The sequence below is a fragment of the Barbatula barbatula genome, assembly GCF_947034865.1.
Source record: "Barbatula barbatula genome assembly, chromosome: 2".
Lineage (NCBI taxonomy): Eukaryota > Metazoa > Chordata > Actinopteri > Cypriniformes > Nemacheilidae > Barbatula > Barbatula barbatula.
The window spans coordinates 2,494,977-2,515,498 of NC_136767.1; the positions used below are offsets into that span (position 1 = coordinate 2,494,977).

A 20,522-nucleotide genomic window follows, 5' to 3' on the forward strand; every position below is an offset into this window, starting at 1 on the left:
CTTTCAATTCAATTACTGCTGATTCTTGACAGTATTGGTACATTATGAACACATGCAACATTGACACGAATGTTTCAACCGAAGAAGCAGAAACGTAATGATTATTTTGTGGAATACACACTCAAGAAGATCAAATGAAAATACACTCTCTTCACAATCTGAAAAAGCAGTGCTGCCCCAAGCACACCCTTCTAAATCCCGTCTTATTTAAAATATTAGCATTTATATACATCAAGAGGGGCTTTTTATCATAAGCACATGTGGGATGGAACTCCCTTCACTCAATTACTGCTCCCTTGTTCGGCACATAAGGAGGAGAAAACCCAATTTTCTCCCCGCAAGTGTCATGTCTTATTTAGGAATATTTTTTCCTGTTGGCTGAGCAATGGGACGGGGCAGAAACCACGAAATAACAGCGCTGGATGAGAAGAGATAGTGAAGGAAAGCCCGACTCCATCCATCACTGGCACGTACACGCGTGTGCACGCAAAACCAGCGCACACCCCGAGGTAGCGGTGCTGTTAACTGGTGAATAATAAATGCCTTGGAGAGGCTTTCACATCACACAAATTTAACTGCGAGTGTCAGCTAAGGACAGATATGATGGAGCTTCTGGCCTAGATACTGGCAGTGGTCTTGAGAGACTGTACCGTACACCGATGTGTGTTGGTTACGTTAGAGACTCGCTTTATGTTGACAATTATTGAATACTGGAGAATGGGTTTTATTTAGTAAAATAAAATTGAATACCATTTTTTTATTTTACTACAAATGCAATTGTTAAACGGATACGTGAGCATAAAATGACATGGCAAAAGATAGGACCCATTCAATAGCAGTGTCTCGTTTCGCTGTGAGAATCGTCAAATTAAACGAGACAACCTTCGAAGGACATACTGGCAGAAAAAAACACGAAGTGCCACGTTGCTGTGATAACACTAGCACACCTGTCAAATGAATAAAAATGATTTCTACATAGTTTGTATTTCTGTTGATTGATTTATATAATAACTAAGATAAGAAATGCCCGCTTTCACTAGAAAAAACATCTCATCTTTAGTTGATCATACAGTATAGACCTATGTGTCTGAAACCGCTCCCTTGCTCACTCCTTCACTATTACCTATCAAGCGAATTACATGTGAGTCCACTATATAGGGAAGAAGGGAATGAAAATGAGTGAAGGAATTTTGGACACTGATGTAATATACCCTGCGTCCGACAGGACTGTCGTGTACATTCGACATACCGGTTGTATTACACCTATGTGGCTTCATGGATCGCCAAATAAAATGGTTGAGTTCATTTTCACCTTCTTTGTCACATTTTTGTATTCGTGTAAATGGCACGTTTATTTACTTTAGCATTTATTTTGTTTAGTCAAATGATTTAATATATTTAAAAAAATGCACCACTGTCTATAACATTCATTTAATCTGTTTATTATAAAAAACACGAAATAACTATCAACGAGAACAAACAAAAGTGTATTAACGAGCAGTCGTCGCGTGTTGTATCATGGGAAATTGTGAGTGACCGAGCGTACATCGAATGTGCGCTAAAATCAGAGTGTATTGCGTGTCTTTTTAATGGTTAGATTTGATAGGAGTGACAAACATTATACGGTGTATAATAAAATTTATGAAATATGGAGATACAAGGTTTTGGAAGGACAGCGAAAATAAAGGAATATGTAGTAATATACATAGTTCATAATATAACTGGGCAGCAAAATATTCCAAATTATCCAAAAGAAAGATCAGCACGGGAATCAGACGACAACTGACCACTTTAACCAAATATGAAACGGGATGCGAAACACATTTTAAAAGCACTTTCAAGCTATCTGTTTGATCTTTTGGGGATTTACCATAAAAGTATCGTGAGCCAAGTCAGCTTTTAGTATCAGCGTCTGAAAAATTCCTCGCATGTCTCCTGCATTCTTGTTTGCTTTGACAGTTTGGTGTGACTGTGGATTCCGATGTAGACGCAGCCGGTCCTTTCCACTTTTCATTCTGCACAAGAATCTTGCATTTAAGTTGCTACAAGCGCATGCTGAATTTGGACACGCTTTTTAGTGTAACTTGTGACCACCTTGTGCATCATTAATTGTGGAGGATGCCTTTTTAGTGGTGATGTGTTGTGTCTTGAGGGCACATCGTGTGCTATTTTTAGAGCTGTGTCTTACTATTTGCATTTTTCCCTCAGATCTGTTTTCGAAAGATTGCATGAAACTCTTAATGGAATAGTTGATCTTAAAATGTAAATTGTGTCAACCTTCACATTGTTCGAAACCCATATGGTTTTATCAAAGCGAAATGCAGTGAAATGTTTGGCTCCATCTGACCCTGCACCAACTTGAAGCTGAGCTGCATCATCCCCCTTCTCCTGCCTCCGGATCTTTAGCCCCAGTTTTAATTATTGGGGAGCAACCGCAAGCACATCTACCTCCACATCTCTCTCTAGCCTGGTACTGCCACCCATCCTGCATCCCTAAAGATAGATGAGCCTGGGAGGTGAGCACCTGTCACACTGTATCTGACAGATCAAATATCTCAAGTCGTCAGATTCTCTGTAGACGTTCTCGTATCTCACTCTTACCTTATGTGAAAACTCAAGGGCTTAAAAGTGCAAAGTGAACAGATGGACTGTAGAGAGAGAGAGAGAGAGAGAGAGAGAGAGAGAGAACATTTTCAGCATCTTCCTGACAGATTATGGAAGAAACTTCAAGAAACCTTTCTCCTCCACTGCATGAGTAAAATCTTAGGGTTGAAAATCTGTGCTTTTTAACACCACATGAAGTGAAGAAAAAATGCTTTCTAATGGTAAATTTTCCACTGGGGTAGAAATCATTAAAAGATGCACGAGTCACAAGAAACCTTTTCTTACATTGATGATTTGTATGCATCCCTTACATCAGTGAGCTCCCAGAGTTTTCTTTGAGGCCTTAAAGCACCTTATTTTGGAAAGCGCCCCTCTATCCATTTTCCAGGTCCCTTACCGCCCCCCACTAAAATAATGGGCTCAATGTCTTCATACCTGAATAATAGAAATATATTATTTGTTATTATAATATAATTTGAAACGCATGTCACTGAAATGAGATTATCGGTAGTCTCATTAAAAGTATATATTTTTTGTCTCGTGATATACCAATAAAAATAAATAAAAAGCATGTCATTGAAAGTCATTTGCCATGGCCAGTTGGAATATTACCATACTTTTTCTCTTAGTACTCCAAACGTTTTGTACAGGCAAGGTGGTGCTTGCATCTCTGTGAGAATAAGAACATATTGATAGGATTTTCAATGATCGGTTAAAGCCGACGCGGCTGCCGCGAAAAGCTGTGTGAAGAGGCAGGATCTTGGGTGCACGTCACGGGCACTGTGCAGGCACCGCGTGGTGCTCACTGCTGAACATGCTATGATAGGCTGAAATGATCAGGTGGTGTTTGCTCAAAAACATCCACGGCTACATTAAAACCACAGTTTGTGCCCTAGCTGCGCCTGATGCAGATCGTAATCTTTTGCTGGTAAATGTTTAATCTTGTCTTGCCTGGATATTTGGTGTAAACTTGGGAATGCCCCCTTTCAAAAAATCTTGTCCCCCGACGTTCTCAGCCAAAATATCAATTCTGTGATCAGTCACCAGCGGTTCCAAATCTGTATAAATGTATTTGTTATGATGAACAGAAAGAAAGATATTTGGAAGAATGCTTGTAACCAGACAGTTCTTGGCCACCGTTGACTAGCATAGTAGGAAAAAATGCTTTATAAATTATATTTTGTAGAATGTAGAACAGCAAACAGCTCTGGGGGACTTTTGACTACTTCTGTAATCTTTCCTACTACGGTACACACAAAAAACAAATGGTGCTATATAGCACTAAAAGTGGTTCTTTGGCTCGTAATCATAGGGGAACCATTTTTAGTGCTATATAGCACCTATTTTAAATGGTGCTATATGGCACCTTTATCAAATGGTGCTATGTAGAACCATTAAAGGTGCCATATAGCACTTTATGCTTAATGGTGCTCAACAGAACCAACAATGGTTCTCTGGATCATAATCATAGGAGAACTTCTATATGGCACCTACTTATAAAGAAGCGTTATAGCATTTCTCAAAAGGTGCTAGGTAGAACCATAACAGGTGTCGTATATTGTTTTAATTTATCTAGTAGGGCTCATTTTAATGCCAGATACTACCATAGACAAGTTGAAATGCTTTAATAAATGACACTTATTAAAAAACATTTTTTAATCGTATCAAAACACCATAACACCATAGATTTAAAAACCTTTAAAGCATTTATGCATTTAAGCAGCAAATAAAATATATGCTTAAATAAAGGGAATAAACAGAGGCAATACAAAATTAGATTAGATTCAACTTTATTGTCATTACACATATACAAGTACAGTGTAACAAAATGTAGTTTAGGTCTAACCAGAAGTGCAATTAGCAGGTGCAGGATATACAGTTAGAATAAATACAGGATACAATTTATTTCTTACCACTGAGCTACAGGAAACTTGCCTCTGGAACCACTTCTGTCCAGCAAACGGTTTGCGAGTTATCGCTGATGATGTAAAAAACCTACTTTTGCGAACTAGTCCTTGGTTTTTCGACCGATCGGAACCAAACCAATGCAGATGACTTCTGTGGAGTGTGAATGTAAATAACTAACTAAGTTTACTACTTGTGTAAATGTTCCATTTCAGTGTTTTCAATGTAAAAAATGTGCAATAAGTTCTTCAAACTGTAATCAAATGTTCATGGCTTACCTCAACCTCAAACAGCAACCCTGGGTCCTCCTTGAACAGTGCAGGTAAGAGCAAAATAGCTGCTTCCAACAGTAGGCCTTTAAATACAATAACCTCATTAGGTTGACATAACATGGTGGATGCTTTCACCAAATACTTGTTTAGTTTTTTAAACATTCATTACTGTGCAGACAGAAACATGCAGGGAGACTATCTAAGCAGTGCAGATTGAATTACCTTTTTTAGTCTGCCATTTACACAGTCCTCAATTTTGCGCCTGAATCTCTTTTTCAGGGGACTCTTCAAGGACTCGAGGTGCCATTACAGACAGCTGCGCAAGAAGTCGTTGGTCCACATCAACAGATGTGTGGTCTCTCAAAGTCCAAAGTAGCTTCCGATTAAGTAAAAAAGACGCGTATTAAAATATAGCCATAACTCAATTAAAGGAGCCAATTAATATACTACTGTACTTACTATTTTGGCCAGTCTAAAACACGTGAACTCACAGAGAGCCTCCTCTGTGCTGTGGTTGGACATACAATTTCTTTGGTAGCATTTAATCAGTGCCAACTTTTCTTTTCTGAGCTCTATATTTGGTCGAAGCTTCTCAGTTTCCACCTTCATTGCTCACAGATGTTCCTTGATGCTTCGTTCATCTTCTCCGGCATCTACCTATTAAGGGAAGTTAAATTGTCATAAATGAGGGTTGTCAATAAAATGTAACAAATAAGTGTCATAAAGTGATAATATAAATATAAACATAATAAAGTGATCAATGACATTATAACCTGTTCCAGTCAACTATGCCATGTTATGTTTAAATAAGGCACAATACTAAACTCACCGGCCACTTTATTATGTACACCTGTCCAACTGCTCGTAAACGCACATTTCTAATCAGCCAATCACATGGCAGCAACTTAATGCATTTAGGCATGTAGACATGGTTAAGACGATCTGCTGCAGTTCAAACCGAGCGTCAGAATCAGGCAGAAAGGTGATTTAAGTGACTTTGAACGTGGCATGGTTGTTGGTGCCAGACGGGCTGGTCTGAGTATTTCAGAAACTGCTGATCTACTGGGATTTTCACACACAACCATCTCTAGGGTTTACAGAGAAGGGTCCGAAAAAGAGAAAATATCCAGTGAGCCTCAGTTCTGTGGGAGAAAATGCCTTGTTGATTCCAGAGGTCAGAGGAGAATGGCCAGACTGGTTCGAGCTGATAGAAATGCAACAGTAACTGAAATAACCACTCGTTACAACAAAGGTATGCAGAAGAGCATCTCTGAATGCACAACACGTCGAATCTTGAGGCGGATGGGCTACAGCAGCAGAAGACCACACCGGGTGCCACTCCTGACAGCTAAGAACAGGAAACGGAGGCTACAATTCGCACAGGCTCACCAATATTGGACAATAGAAGATTGGAAAAACGTTGCCTGGTCTGATGAGTCTCGATTTCTGCTGTGACATTTGGATGGTAGGGTCAGAATTTGGCGTCAACGTCATGAAAGCATGGATCCATCCTGACTTGTATCAACGGTTCAGGCTGGTGGTGGTGTAATGATGTGGGGGATATTTTCTTGGCACACTTTGGGATTTTATGAGTCCGAAAAACATGGATACGTAAAGAACTTACTCTTTTGTACCTTTTTAGGCAGCCACTGTGTCCACATACAACAAAGAAATGTGGCTCACTTTCATGGAAATACTGCAGGTGTCTGAGGTATTTGTTGTAAGTGAATGTTCTTACATGGCAATTAGGGCACTGGTACATCAATTGCAGAATACTTGAACCTTACCCAAAAAAGTTTCACAGAATTCCCCCAATTCGATATCTTTTAGCCGCTGGCAAACTTGAACAGAAGTCGAACTCCTAAAGTCTGTCAGAGTCTAAAGAGAAAGATAAAATAAAGGTGAATGTTAGCCTATAACATTATCTGCTATTATGCCTACATGAAAACCTGAATTACTAATATCTGCTAGAACAGTAGTTTAACACAATTTAAACTGAACAGTTACTGTAAATCAGTTAAATGACCACAAGGCCATTAAATGTCTTAAATCCAATTCATTAACACTTGCAATGAATCGCTTACTGTAAATACAGATACACAAAATATACACGTAATTATGAAACCAAGGATATTTCGTTACACTTTACTGTTTGTAAACTTATCTCTGTTACGTTAAATGAACCCTGTTTTTTTAGTCTCGAGGTTAACGTTAACGTTGTCGGTTGGTTCGTTTTTTTGTTTAAAACTAGCAATTACAGCTGGTTCGACTTTGTTGGTGTTTTTTGAGCGTGAATGGGATGGTAATCGCATATTAAAGAAAACTAAATCTGCAATTTAGCGTTACCTTACGCGGTTGGTTTGGCTCTGTCACAAAACGCTATAAGTTAAAGTTACGTTTGCAAATACAAATGAAAAATGTCGCCTGTAGAATACATTTTGTAAAGATCCTATTTCTGTGGCACTGTTACTCACCTCGATATATATTTGCTTCTCCGTCTGAATCCGCGTCCAACGATGAAGTTTTCTCCTCAGGAAGCTTTGAACTCGCGCTTGCATGGTGCGTCCACCTGATTGGCGAATGGTTGCTAGGTTACGTGACGTGCTCTGGTCAAAGGTAGTTCTGAGCAGGTCCAGCTCAGGTTTTTAGCGATTTAAATTCTTGTTCATGGTGGGATTTTATAATCTATGTAAATAAGATTAAAGATGGTACGGTCTAAACCTTTTATAAATGAAATGTAACTATATATGTAAGATATAATTTAAAACAATGGTGTGATAAAAAACACTTCCAACTCATTTTTGTGGGCAGGACACATAACCATTGTTGTATTATGTCTAATATCAAGACTATAGTTATTGAGAATATTGAGAATGCTTTTGATAATCTATCTGAATATTGCCTATTTATAATTTATTATATTTTGCTTTTCACCCAGTATGTGACACACTAAAGACATTGGAAATTAGTAGTCTACTTGAATGCAGTTTCCAACAGAAAGGTCATTATATAAGCTTAAATCACAAAACATTCATATATAATATTTCACTAAATAACACAAAGCAAAGTTAATATATGAGAAAAAGGCAATAGCCCAAAAATTGAGTTTGTGATATAATTTCTGTGACTTCACACCCATGTGAAGTGTCTTATCCATTTACATTCATTCAAAGACTACAGCCGTTCACCATGTTTTAGCTTTCTCTCATCCTCCTTTCTCCTTCCACATAATTTAAGCTACAACTAACAGCTCTCACATCCCAGAATTATCTTGTTGTTTATGTTGTTTTCAATCCTTTCCCCAACTAAAGAGACTAAGAGAGAGTTGAGATCCTAAATAACTATATACTGAGGGGTTAACGGTTTACTTGTACGGCAGTGGTGCTATATAGCACCTTAACAACCCCAAAGAACCAATGAAGAACCACTGAAGAACCATACAGGTGCTTAACTGGTTCTTTATACAGTAGCGGTGCTATATAGCACCTCAATCATCCCGAAGAACCGGTGAAGAACCGGTGAAGAACCATTTTTTTTCTGTGTGTAGTCAATGGGGTCCAAGAACTGTTCTTCCAAATATCGAACAAAGACATGTACGCAGATTCGGAACAACTCGAGGACTCTTATATTTTGTGGTATTTTGGGGTTAAAATCTGTTGTGAATGTTATTCCGGGTAACTGCAAGCCATATACCTTACAGATAAAGTCAATCTGAATCTGAAATGGCTTAAAACGTTTTTTTGTGAGCGAGCAGGTTATTCGTGGACCTCGTATCCTTATGCATACTGTCAGTGTGATGTACATATATGCAGTTCTTTTATCTTAACAATGAGAGTCTGTGAATAATATCACCACCAGACACATGCTTATCTTCCTTATATTTATTAATCTGCTCTATCAGATTGCTTCTGGATTTGATTCTTATCCTTCAGATTTCCACTCTGCTGAGATCTGTTGTCTGCAAGATTGTGTCATTTTTGTCTTTCCTTTTTTTGTCATTGCAAACGCTGTGCATTGTGTTGCGGTATAAATAGTGAGTATACAGAAGACAAGGAACATTCCATTTTCATAAGAGGGGTATATTCACTAAACTCAATTATATTAGGTCTTGTGAGCATCCATTTTCCTTTCACTGGAGGGTTTGTGTACTTGTTTTATTTTTATCTTTCACACTTGCCTGAATTCCTACTGGGCAAACCTTTAAAGCTCCTACAGATTTAAATACAGCAGACCCTGAAAGATGACCATGCATGTATAATTTATTCCCATTATATATATAATTCATTTTATATCATTTACTTTAAAAAGTGAAAGGTTTCATCTTAAGATGGGACACGCACTTGCCGGGGAGCATCGTGGAGTCTGTGATTTTACATTGAAAAGTAGATCGCATGAAAAAGTCACATGAGATTCAGCTGTATTATGTGAATTTGTTTATTTGTGGAATTTAAAAATGTTTACTTCAATTTCCTCAAACCAGTGGTTCTCAACAGGGGGCCGGGGCCCAACCACAGCTGACTTCCAAGGGGGCCTCAAGATGACCAATATTATAAAGTTTGACTTAAAAACCAAGATATTTATTATCATTTGGCCGATTTCATTATGAATAAATATTTTTCCAGTTAAGCTGTAAAATATTTTACTGGGAAGAAATTGGGTAGATCGGGGGCTTTAAATATTGCTGAATACAATGGGGGGCCTTGGAGTCAAAAAGGTTGAGAACCCATGCCTTAAACTATATAAAGTGTAGTCAAACTTATGTTTAGATAACTTGACTAGTACGCCTTATGAAGAAAATGGAAGTGTTGATTTTCTGTCCAAAACTTTCCACCACAGTAATAGGGTTTTATGTGTTTGCCAGGACATTGCTATGCGGCTGCTGTCACGGGTAATGCTATTAGTAACATGTTATGAGATATATAGGGCTCTCTTTCTGGCTCAGCTCCCTGCCTCATATATACTGTATATATGGGAGTTTTGGGATTGATGCATCATCAGAATTTACCAGGCAAAAATCCTGAGTCCGTTTGATCACAAACTTTGATAAAGTCCCATAAATATTGAAATAATTCAACACATTTCAAGACAGAACATTAAAGCTGCAATCCATAACTTTTGTCTCTCTATCGCAGGTGATAAGCAGAAAAAGAGAAAGTGTAATACACTAGTGAACAGAGAAAAGTGGGGGGCCGCCGGGTGGGTTTTTAATGGGTTTAAAGGGGGCCCTGAACAAAAAAGGGTCCTTGCCTGGGTGTACTGAGGGCTGTGTAACTGAGTACCAACTACTGTAAATCCAGAGTGAGGGATGGATTAACAAGGATTTACCAGCTCACCAAAAATGTTAAATATTAGAGAGGCACAGTAAAAACAAAAAACATTCTCTTCAGCCGTGTGACGGTCATGATAGAAAGCTTCTTTATTTTTTATGTTTGCCCCCACTGAGCACTGTTTAAGCCTGTAAATCCAATAACAAGGGATTGTACGGATGAAAATGCATTCTTGTCGCTGTTAGTAGGCAGCTTTCTCAAAATCGCAGTAGAAGTTCTGAAGAAACCCTCATGTCCTTGACCTACTGAGTCACCGTAACATCGTCCCTCATTATTCTGCCAAATCTAATTATTTCAGATGCTGTGAGGGTTTTTATTGGCTGATCCGGTTACGCTGAGTCGCAGGTCAAATTTGATTTGCCGGAGGCAGACGTGAGTGGGTGGGGGAGGATAAATCCATACCATTGATTGGCCGCGTTAGAGATGTATGCTAATACGTCGTTATTTGTGTCTTTTCTTAAAGTCTCCCAAGACACCAGTTGAAATGAAGGAGGACCCCTTCATTTTAATAGATCGCCCTTTTGGGAAATCTGCGCCGAATAAAATGCATTTTATTATTTGGATTCTATTAAAATGTATTAGCGGATTACATGTGATGTTGTAGCTTTGTGGCAGCAGTGATATAACAGTCCGTTCTGTTCATTCATTTGGCTTGCTAAATACAGCCTTTTAAATCAGCTGACATCGGTTTGTGTCGTAGCGTGATGCCATCTGTCAGTGTGAATGCGATGCGCCTTAATAAGCCTGAATCAGTAAATGAATGGGTGATGAGTTCGACTGGTCTGAATGGTCTTGTATGACCAGATACAAACCTTTAATGGCACGTCGCACCCAAACACAGTCTATCATTGATGGAATACTGAAAGTGCTATTGTGCATTATCGTGCATTATGCATTCTCTCTCTCCCTCGCTCTGCCAACGCCCACTCCTCCATCTCCTCCACCAACCGCGTCTGCCAATTCTACATCAGATAAATCTGGCAGTGGTAATCCGGTTAGAGGAATGCTTCATTGTTGGCTGTGTATCTGTGTGCTTTTAGTGCATGCCTGTGTAATAAGGCAATCGGAGTTAAAATTAGTTTATCAATCAGAAGCAACTGGTATACGGGATTGCACTCGTAAAGAGTTGTTTTTCATAAGCTTATTCAGAGTCACACTTGTTTCACATTGGTTGGAATTAAAGCTCTAATTCACTTCCAGCCTTGTGGAGCCCATTGAGAAAATCTGTTTTGACTATCTGCATTGAGATGCTAATGCTGATAATTCGGTCATTGTGTCTAAAGAGAAGCTGTGACTAATTGTATAGTCTGAGATTCTCATGTTTTGATGCAAATAGAAAAACTTTAATTCATCAAAATTATTAGATTTTTCATGCACACGCTAGCACCACGGTGGCTGACACCGGACTGAGATCATGTATTTCTGGAATGTGTTCTGTAGAGCAGTTTGTCTGTTTAGGGCTACTTTAGAGACAACATGGCAAATTCCATACAAGAGGACCCAGGGTGCATGTAGATAGAAATAGAAAAACATAACGCCACATTATTTAAAGCAGCCCTTACTCAGACAGTTTCTGCACATCTCATGTTAATCTTGAGTACTTACAGAATAGTATGACATCCTTCAAATATCAGTAGAGTCTTTAGTTCGATCTCATATATAAAAGACAGATACAGCTGAACGAGTATTTCCGAAAACATGCGACTCGTGTGGGGGGTGGAGGAGGTTGAACTAAAGCACGTGCGCATATATTGCCAACAAAACACAGACGGTTTCACTTTTACCGCATGCGGTTCCTGTCCGCCATGGTTTAGCGCTGGGACCGCCGCTCAATCTCCAAATCCAGCGTTATATCCACCGTTTATATAACATTCATCACCCAAATGCAGTGAACAGACAAACACAGCTGAACTTCACGTACGTAGTGCTCTCTCCTGCACACAAGTGAACGTGACTTGTGCACATGCTCCTTCTCCCATTCTCCTTGGTTGACGCGTGGGCGTGCCCCATGCTTCTCTGGAAAATTGTCCAATAAGGGACTTAGAAAAGTTGTTACGTAACAGTTTTTCATGTTGGAAAAAAACTTTCCGAAACCCGTACGAACACTGGGGGAGTGTATCGAGCACAGAAATACTAGTCATAAGTCCAACTCGTTTTTTGACAAGTTGACCATGTCAAGCGTGAGAAGACAACACGTTCAATATTGTAAATAAGTCAGAATGCATGAAACACCGTTGCAGGGCCGCTTTAAAGTCTTTATAGACCTCTGAAGGCATAGTTATGTGTATTATATTGCATTTCTGTCAAAATCATCCTTTAAGATGCCTTTTTGTGGGCATCCTTCTGTGCCTATGATATCCCACAATTATGTGCATGTGGTAACATCTGCTAGAGCAGCTAAAAAAAGGTATGTTCATTATCCTTTAAGAATTAAGTTATGCAGTCATTAAATATTCTTTGGTGATTCACTAGTTATTTTTAAAGCACACTTGAATTTGTTCTAGATCATTAGATGTGATGTTATGCTGTCTCTAAAGTCTGAAACTAGTTTACTTGAGATTTCCTCACAGAATTTGACGCTGCCTGTATAAACCTAGCAGAATAAGAACATGTCAAAGATTCAAACGTGTCTTTAAAAGTGAAGTTATTGAAATCAAATTTACGCTTGTTATCTCGAAATAATATTCCGAGACTTTAGCCTGAACTCACAGACTGGGTTACAAATCCTATATGACTAGACAGAAGGGCTCTTCCGTGCGCTTTCTATCTATTTCTATTCACCATTTGATTTACTTCACTTAAAGGGACAGTTCAACTAAAAATAACAATTCTGTCATCTTTTACTCGAGTTGTTTCAAATCTGTATACATTTCTTTGTTCTTATGAATACAGAAAAAGATATTGACTGTCATATTAGGACAAAAATCACAATGGGAGTCGAAAGTGCTTTCCTACATTCTTCAAAATATCTTCTTTGATCTTCAAGAAATCTATAAACCATTTTTTCTTCTATGGTAGTCAATGGTGTCTTTCTCAGTGTTCATTAAAACAAAGAAATGTACAAATTTTCATTTTTGGGTGAACTGTTCCTTTAAGGGGCATCAGTGATCTTGAGATGTCAGTTTTTTCACTGCTCTTTCTGCAGCAGAATAAACTTCCCCTATAGTGTAATGTTTTTGCAACAGAGCAGCTGTGTATCTTTATCAGCAGGTCTTCCTGACCTCACACTCCCTGACAGCCCTGCAGACAGTATCTGCTCAGCTGTGGGTGTCTACAAGTGAACATGTCTGCTGAGTTTGTCTAACCGCCCGTGTACAGGACCTGCACCTTTCAAAGCAGAGGGTGGTTAACATCCCAACTCATCCGTTTCAACCTTTTATTTTGCTACTCTACATTTAAGACAAAAACAAAACACAGCATGCAGCATGTTTCTTGAAAACAAAGCGAAAAGTTGCAATAGTGTAGAAACCAGTGTCATCATTGGTATTGTGTATATTACTGGGTGTTGGAATAGTGTAATGGATTGTTCACCCAAAAATTATCAAAGATCAGGAGCAGAGAATGAGCTGCCGATCCACAATCAGCAATCACAGCATCTACCCTATTAGCTCATGCGAGATCTCCTATAAATAGACAAGCTGTCTTACCTGCATTCTCTCAACAGCTTTCAGCATCCCTCCACCACCCCGGCTCCTCTCCTCGAGCCGCGGTGGAAGAGTCATGTACATGTTCTGAATGACATCAGAGAACAATAACTGTTGACAGAACTTTAAAGACGAACAATATTCCTTAATTCGCTCAGAAATCATTTTTAAGTATTCTCCGTTATTGTATAGGTTCAATCATTCCACAACTCTTGTTTTAATGGCTGATGTTTGGTTCAGAACTATACATTTCTGAATGTATGCATTACCAGGCAAACTTGCAACATCCAAACCATTGGACAGACAAACAGAAACTAGAACAAAACAATGACAGTGATTAAGAACACGATTTTTGCATTGTCCCAGATCTCCACACATGCAGTAGACAACATGCTGGCTTGGGTGGGTAGGCCACCGAGTGAGACCTCTGCTGGTTTCTGTGTGGGAGCTCGAGCTGCGTGTGAACAGCCTCCGATTAAACCTGCTCCTCACAAACTGAAGACTCGATGTGTGAGAACGAACCAGACAGATGGAAAATGACACAGTGTTCCTCCGTATTTGCACCCTTTTTGTAACGTGCCCCAGCTATTCCACCTTCATCTGTGCCCTTCATCTTCATGTTTCTCCTCGTCTCTTTGCAGCTCGGGTGAGCCCACGATTCATGTAGAGCTGATAATATCTTTTCATGGAGCGATTTTAGAAAACTCATTCGCATAGTATCTGCAGGTGTTGGCACAGCACACCTTAGCCCTCTACTGTGCAGTAGGTTTGTTCTTTGTTGTAAATACGTTGATAATACGTTTATCCTTAAAAGGACGAATAATCAAGTTTGATAATATGTTCTTCCTCTGGAAGCTTTATTTTCTTGCTATGTGTGGGTTGTTAATTTGTTTAATATTTTTCTTAAAATGCTGACATAGTCTAAAAGAGATGTTTTGCTGGAGGGAGGAGTTACCCTGTGACTGAGATGATGTGCGTGCAGAATCGATGACAGTCGTACCCCTGAGATCACATTGGAAGGTCTGTCACTGTAGTGTTGATTGATTCGACTGACTCACCGATGCCAATAATACTCTCTTTCATCTCCTTGGGATGTCTCCAGGAAGGAGCCCGCGTGAGTCAGTTGCTTACAGATGGGAGGTGTTGGACGTTTGCCCGACGAGATATTTTTTGCAGATTTTTTATGTTTTTATCAGGCTGAGAAAGGGGATTTGCCTGGAACTCTCAATGGGAAATGTTATTTTTCAACAGCCGATTTACTTCATAGATGTGAACGTGATTAAAAAAACATTCATGTTTTGATGCTCTGGGGTGTCTGTGTGACAGAAAAAATGACAGATGAGCGCTTTTCAATATCTGAATTATTTCTCTTTTAGATATCAGTGTTTTTAATTGAAGAACAAGAGGAAACTTGTCTTTTGCTCTCAGATATTTCTCCTGAGAATAAGATGGAGAAGTCTCCATTAGAGTTTCAGAAGACAATGTCACAGCTCAGATTCGTCAAATCTGCAATCAAATATCAATATTAAAATATTATTGAAGGTTTCAGTATGAACTCTAGCATTTCTCATCAAGTCCAGATTGTCCAGATTATTTTACCTATATAACCATTGTCTCTATTTTAGGAGAAGTATCTGGGGTGATACTTACAGTAAATGTAACACATCTGAGAATATAGTGAGCAATAAAACGTCCTCTGGGTGGGGGTGGCCAGACTCTCATCTTAACATCCTCTGGTGTTCCACCATTTTGTCACGTCTAGACCAATTACTGCTGCCTTCTGATGCGTCTATATGAACACTTTTGCTTTTGATCCCACCTTGCGAAAACAATACAACGTGACTTCTTTCTGCGTGATATCTCTACCAACATGCCACATATTGGGTCACACTTCAGTATAGCGGCAATTCTCGCTATTATTAAACCACTTAATACGACTTCTTCCCCAATTAACTCTTAATTTGTGACTTATTTATAATTTGTAAGGGAGTTATTAGGTTTAGGGATCGGGTTAGAATATGGTCATACAGAATATGTGCTTTGTTAATACCAATAAACAGCGAATATGCCAATAATAGGCATGCTAATAACAACTAGTTAATAGTGAGAATTGCCCACTATACCGAAGTGTTACCACATATCGTCATGCATGGAAACAGATATCAGGTTTGCCGTGGATGTTGTTAGTGTGCTGTGCACTGTCGTGTGCTTCTATCGCCTCTCTTCTCTTCGGGTTGAGATGTGAGGCTCAGACACGCTGTTGTTCATCCGGGCGAGCTGTCAGGCAGTGAATGAAAGAGCGGCTAATTCTTTGTGCTGATTAAAATAAGATCAGCGCTTTTTCTTAAGCGTCTGCAGCAAAATGTCAACCATCACAAGTGGAGATGCTCCAGAAATGTCAAAAGTTTGGTATTTAGTAATGACATTTAGGCCGTCAGTTATTTAATAAGGCATTATTTATCAGTCGGGATGCTCAAAACAATGTACTTTATCCATCGACTTGTAAGTGGATTGTCTGAAGAAAAAAACACAAGCGCCCAAAAGTGATCAATGTCTAAAAATGTATAACTTTGCCTTTTATTTAAACTCATTATTTAAAATATCATGAAAGTGTAGACTGAAGGTTTGAGAGAATATAAAGAAGCCCAGCAAAAAACACACACAATACATGTGAATGACTGCTGAAAAAACAACAAATTATAATAAATGATTAAACCTCCACGTTAGCTTGGTGATATTTGTTGTTTTCATTTTTTTATATTAAGCCCATATTCCATGATAGTTTGCAGAATAATTTTTGTCCAAAATTGTGAATCCTCACAAATAATAGACACCCATGCAATGTGAATGACAGTTCATGATGGTGCTGTGCTCTGGCGAGGATGGAAGTAGGTCACATCTAGTAGGTTTAGAATAAATGATAGTGCTGTCATTTGCCTGTAAAGAATGCACGGGAATCCCCTCAGGATCTTGTGATGTGAAGACATTAATGTGTCTCTTTAGCAGGTCACCTCACATCACTATAGTTCGAATAAGAGTTTTATTAATGAAATGATAATCTGCCCAACTCACACGGCCTATCAATGTTTTTGTTTTATTCTTTTTTATACACTATGAGACCCTTCTCAGCTGGCTGAAGTTACCAGAAAATCTAATATTTGACGTTTTTCCCCTTTCTAGATTGTGTATGACAAGGTGTCATGAGCACTCACTAAAGACTGATACTTGATACAACTGGCTTTGTAATAAACCTCTGTTTAGTCTAACATTTGATGCTGTTTTAAAGCTAATCTCTGTGTTTGTTTACATTTACTGCAGGTTTTGCTTGAGCTGAACTAAGTGAAGCCCAGTCTTGGTGAAGGAAAGCTCTGTGTGTAGACCCTCCCCATTGCCAACCATGAGCCACCAGGAGGCGCCACATGGCCAGGAATTGAGAGAGGCGGCTGAGGCCGATCTGGAGCGCAGGGGCCCTGAGGGGCAGCAGCCTCCCTCATCCCACCGTAGACGGCATGACAATGGTGATGGTAGCTCTCGATCCGGTCGAACCCGTAACCACCACAGCAATCAGGGTACGGAGAATAACCACTACCATTCCCAACAGCAGGGGGCTCAGCGCTACCGGAGGTATGAGGGATCTAACGGAGGAACGAACCGCACACGTGCTGCAAGGAGGCAGACGGAAGAAGGCAGTGCGGAGCAGCAGCCCATACCGAGACCCGCAGTGACGCGTTACCGCAGACAGGGGGACAACGAGGCCCGGCTCCGGGCACAGCAGCAGAGACAGAGGCAGCGGGAGAGGCAGCAGAGAGATACGGAGAGAGCCGAACAGCACATGCAACAAGGTCTCAGCTCCCCTACGCAGCCTTTGCCGTTGGCCAGAGAGCAGGAGGATGCCGAAGAGGACGACGGGGAAGGAGGCAGCGCGTTGGCCCGATCTGCAAGTACAGAGAGTGGCTTCCACAACCACACGGACCGAGCAGAAGGAGATGCGGTCATGGCCATAGAAGCCGAGCCAGAGGACGAAAGCACTTACGGCATCCCGCTTCGCCCTGAAGCGGAGGAGTACACGGAAAGTGCCGAATCGGAGCAACAGCATGGTGGTCCAGCTTACCCCCAGCCCCAATACCCACCTCAGCCTCCGCCGCTACCTCGAGAGCCCCTGCCCAATGCAGAGAGACCACACAGTCGCGATGCAGAGACGCTAAATCCCAACTACTCCAATTATGTTTACACTCAACCAGTGTACCGCAACCCCGACGGAGCAGGAGAGCCCTGCGAGGGTGGAGCAACAGAAGACGAGCCCTACTCTGAACCTTACGCTGAATACTCTGTCCAGGAGCACGTTTATGAGGAGATAGCAGATGCCCCCAAAGCCGAGGGTCAGACGCCTCACCAACGCAAAGCGGAATTTAGACTCTTCGAGCGTGACTTGTACCAGCAGCAGGAGGCTGTCGGTTCCAGACTCCACCACTACGACGAGCGATCCGATGGGGAGTCGGACAGCCCGGAGAAGGAAGCGGAGTTTGCTCCCTACCCCCGTGTTGATAGCTGCGAGCAGGATGAGGACATTGACCAGATCGTGGCAGAGGTGAAGGAGAGTCTTAGCTCGCAAAGCCTGGAGCGTGTTGCCCTGGGTCTAGACAAAGACGGGGAGGAGGACGGAGACTGGCCCGAGTCTGAGCACCAGTACCATGGTCAAACTGAGGAGATCCATCCCCCAGAGCAAGAGGGTGAAGGAGAGAGCAGGGAGCAGATCCCCAAAAGCCCCTCAGAGGAGTCGGGTCCGGTAAAGAGCAGTCGTGACAAGAGAGACGCAATCTCACTAGCTATTAAAGACATCAAAGAGGCCATAGAGGAGGTGAAGACAAGGACAGTTCGCTCGCCCTACACGCCCGACGAGCCCAAAGAACCCATCTGGGTAATGAGACAAGACCTGAGTCCTACAGCAGAATCTGACCTGCAGCCGTCTTTAGGAGGCGATGTGAGTATGAGCCGGTATATGTAGAATGTCACACTTGCTTCGGTTTATCTTTTACCATGTCCACTGTTTTGTCGCTCTTTTGAACTATTTTTGTTAACAAATCCATAATATGGTTAAAATGTGATTTCATTCACAAAAACAATGTTGACCACAAATTGATCTGCTGTCAATATCAATATTTGTCACTTTGAGATTAACATCTGCTCATTCTTGTGGCCACTTATCCAGTTGACAGACATGGTCGCTCCCTCTTTCTAGCTCGGTTGATGTTTGACATTTTTTGTTTCTTAAGCCATCCCAGATTAAATTTGAAAGCCAAAAAACTCAGTCGTTCACTCCGATCAGAATCAGTATTTTTACGTTTCTGTTCTTGTGTTACGCTAGAACACTACCTTTAAAACGTTTATTTTAAACCCCAAAAGATCCCAGCTTGATGTTGTTTATACCGTAGACCTATTGAAAATGTTGGCCACTTATAATTCGACAATTTAAAATTGTACTCAAGTATACAAGCTTCTATTTATGTTTTATCTTTATTATATGTACGCTGTAACGTACATTGTTAAATCTGTGTAGCAGGTGCAACACATTACTAACACAAATCCCAGAGGGAAAGGATGCACAATTACTTTGTTGTTTTCCTCACATGGCCAATCGCATCATTCCCCCGCCCGTGACTTAACCGCTCCATCACTGTTTCACTTTTCTGGAGAGGATGATGGCACACGCCAGCCTCTCTCTCGTGAGTAGCGCCTGTCACTGCGACCGACAAATTGCATGTCGGTGGGAAATGAAGACGGCTCGCACTCATAGAACGGCTCTCCTTATCCGCGGCCCGAAGGCCTCATCTGTATTCCGTGAAAGCCGCACGAGCGTGCAAAACCCCAACACAACCGGTCTGAGGAGAAGTAGATGAGCACTTCATGAGTACAATAATTATGTATGTTTTCTACTTATTTGACACTTTTTTAGATATTCTATTTTATCGTTCCATAAGCCTATATAAATATTACGCTTTTATTAAAATAATGAGTAGATGTCATTCAAGTCCGCCCACGGTTGGTATTAACTTAATGCTATCATCTCACACTGTGTGGTTGAGATTTTTGATATCTTTTCTTTTGTTAATTTGCATTATTAATAGATCCCGTGCTGCATAATTGTAGTCGATCAATCACGGCTGAATCAGTCACGTTGTACCGAAAACAATTACGAAAACACACACACTCTGTCTCATTGAACAAACAGCAACTTTTTCCACGGTACGCATTAAAAGCCAGACTCCTCCGTCGCCTATTTCAGCGGCGTTAATTAATCACCATTGTTTGTCTGTGAAGCATTCGTGAGGACAGGGCTTCATTTACAGGCCGTTCTTTGGGAACGGGGGCTCCCCCACCCGACAAGAGGTAATTTCTCTGTGCCATTTAGAGAGAAAGAGAAACAATTGCACTTGAATTGAAAACACCCAATGGCTTTTAAATGAGACACAGGCCCCCGCGTGCCGCAATTACAGCTACGTTTGCGTTTCATGCGTTTATGCTTATATCCCAGATTAGTTAAACCAGTTTAGAAGTGGATTGTCTTTTGCTTTATTTTTTTAATACATTTAGTTTAAGGAAAACACAAACAAGTTACTTTTCATAATTCTTAAAGATGCTTTTGTTTTACAATAAAAGGCCAGTTCACCCATAAACCCTCTATATGATTCTTTCTTATGTGGAAGAAGATATTTTGAGAAATGTCTTAGTGGTTTTGTGTCCATACAATGGAAGTTAATGGGGTTCAATGT

The 20,522-nt window shown here is 40.5% G+C and overlaps 1 protein-coding gene and 1 long non-coding RNA gene across 3 annotated transcripts in view; one reads left to right on the forward strand and one right to left on the reverse strand.

Annotated features, from left to right (window-relative positions):
* Nucleotides 1–20,522, forward strand: part of apba1a (amyloid beta (A4) precursor protein-binding, family A, member 1a) — a 38,691-nt gene that overhangs the window by 8,409 nt on the left and 9,760 nt on the right. For both annotated transcript variants that reach the window (XM_079481947.1, XM_079481948.1), the window contains exon 2: nucleotides 17,071–18,733. In XM_079481947.1, the coding sequence (XP_079338073.1) occupies nucleotides 17,150–18,733 (1,584 nt within the window). In that variant the 5' untranslated portion in view covers nucleotides 17,071–17,149. The remainder of the gene's footprint in view (nucleotides 1–17,070; nucleotides 18,734–20,522) is intronic.
* Nucleotides 4,451–5,211, reverse strand: LOC306905550. Its single transcript, XR_013787751.1, has 3 exons — nucleotides 5,004–5,211; nucleotides 4,788–4,864; nucleotides 4,451–4,662 (listed from the first exon to the last, which is right to left on the reverse strand). It is a non-coding gene; the product is annotated as an uncharacterized lncRNA (long non-coding RNA).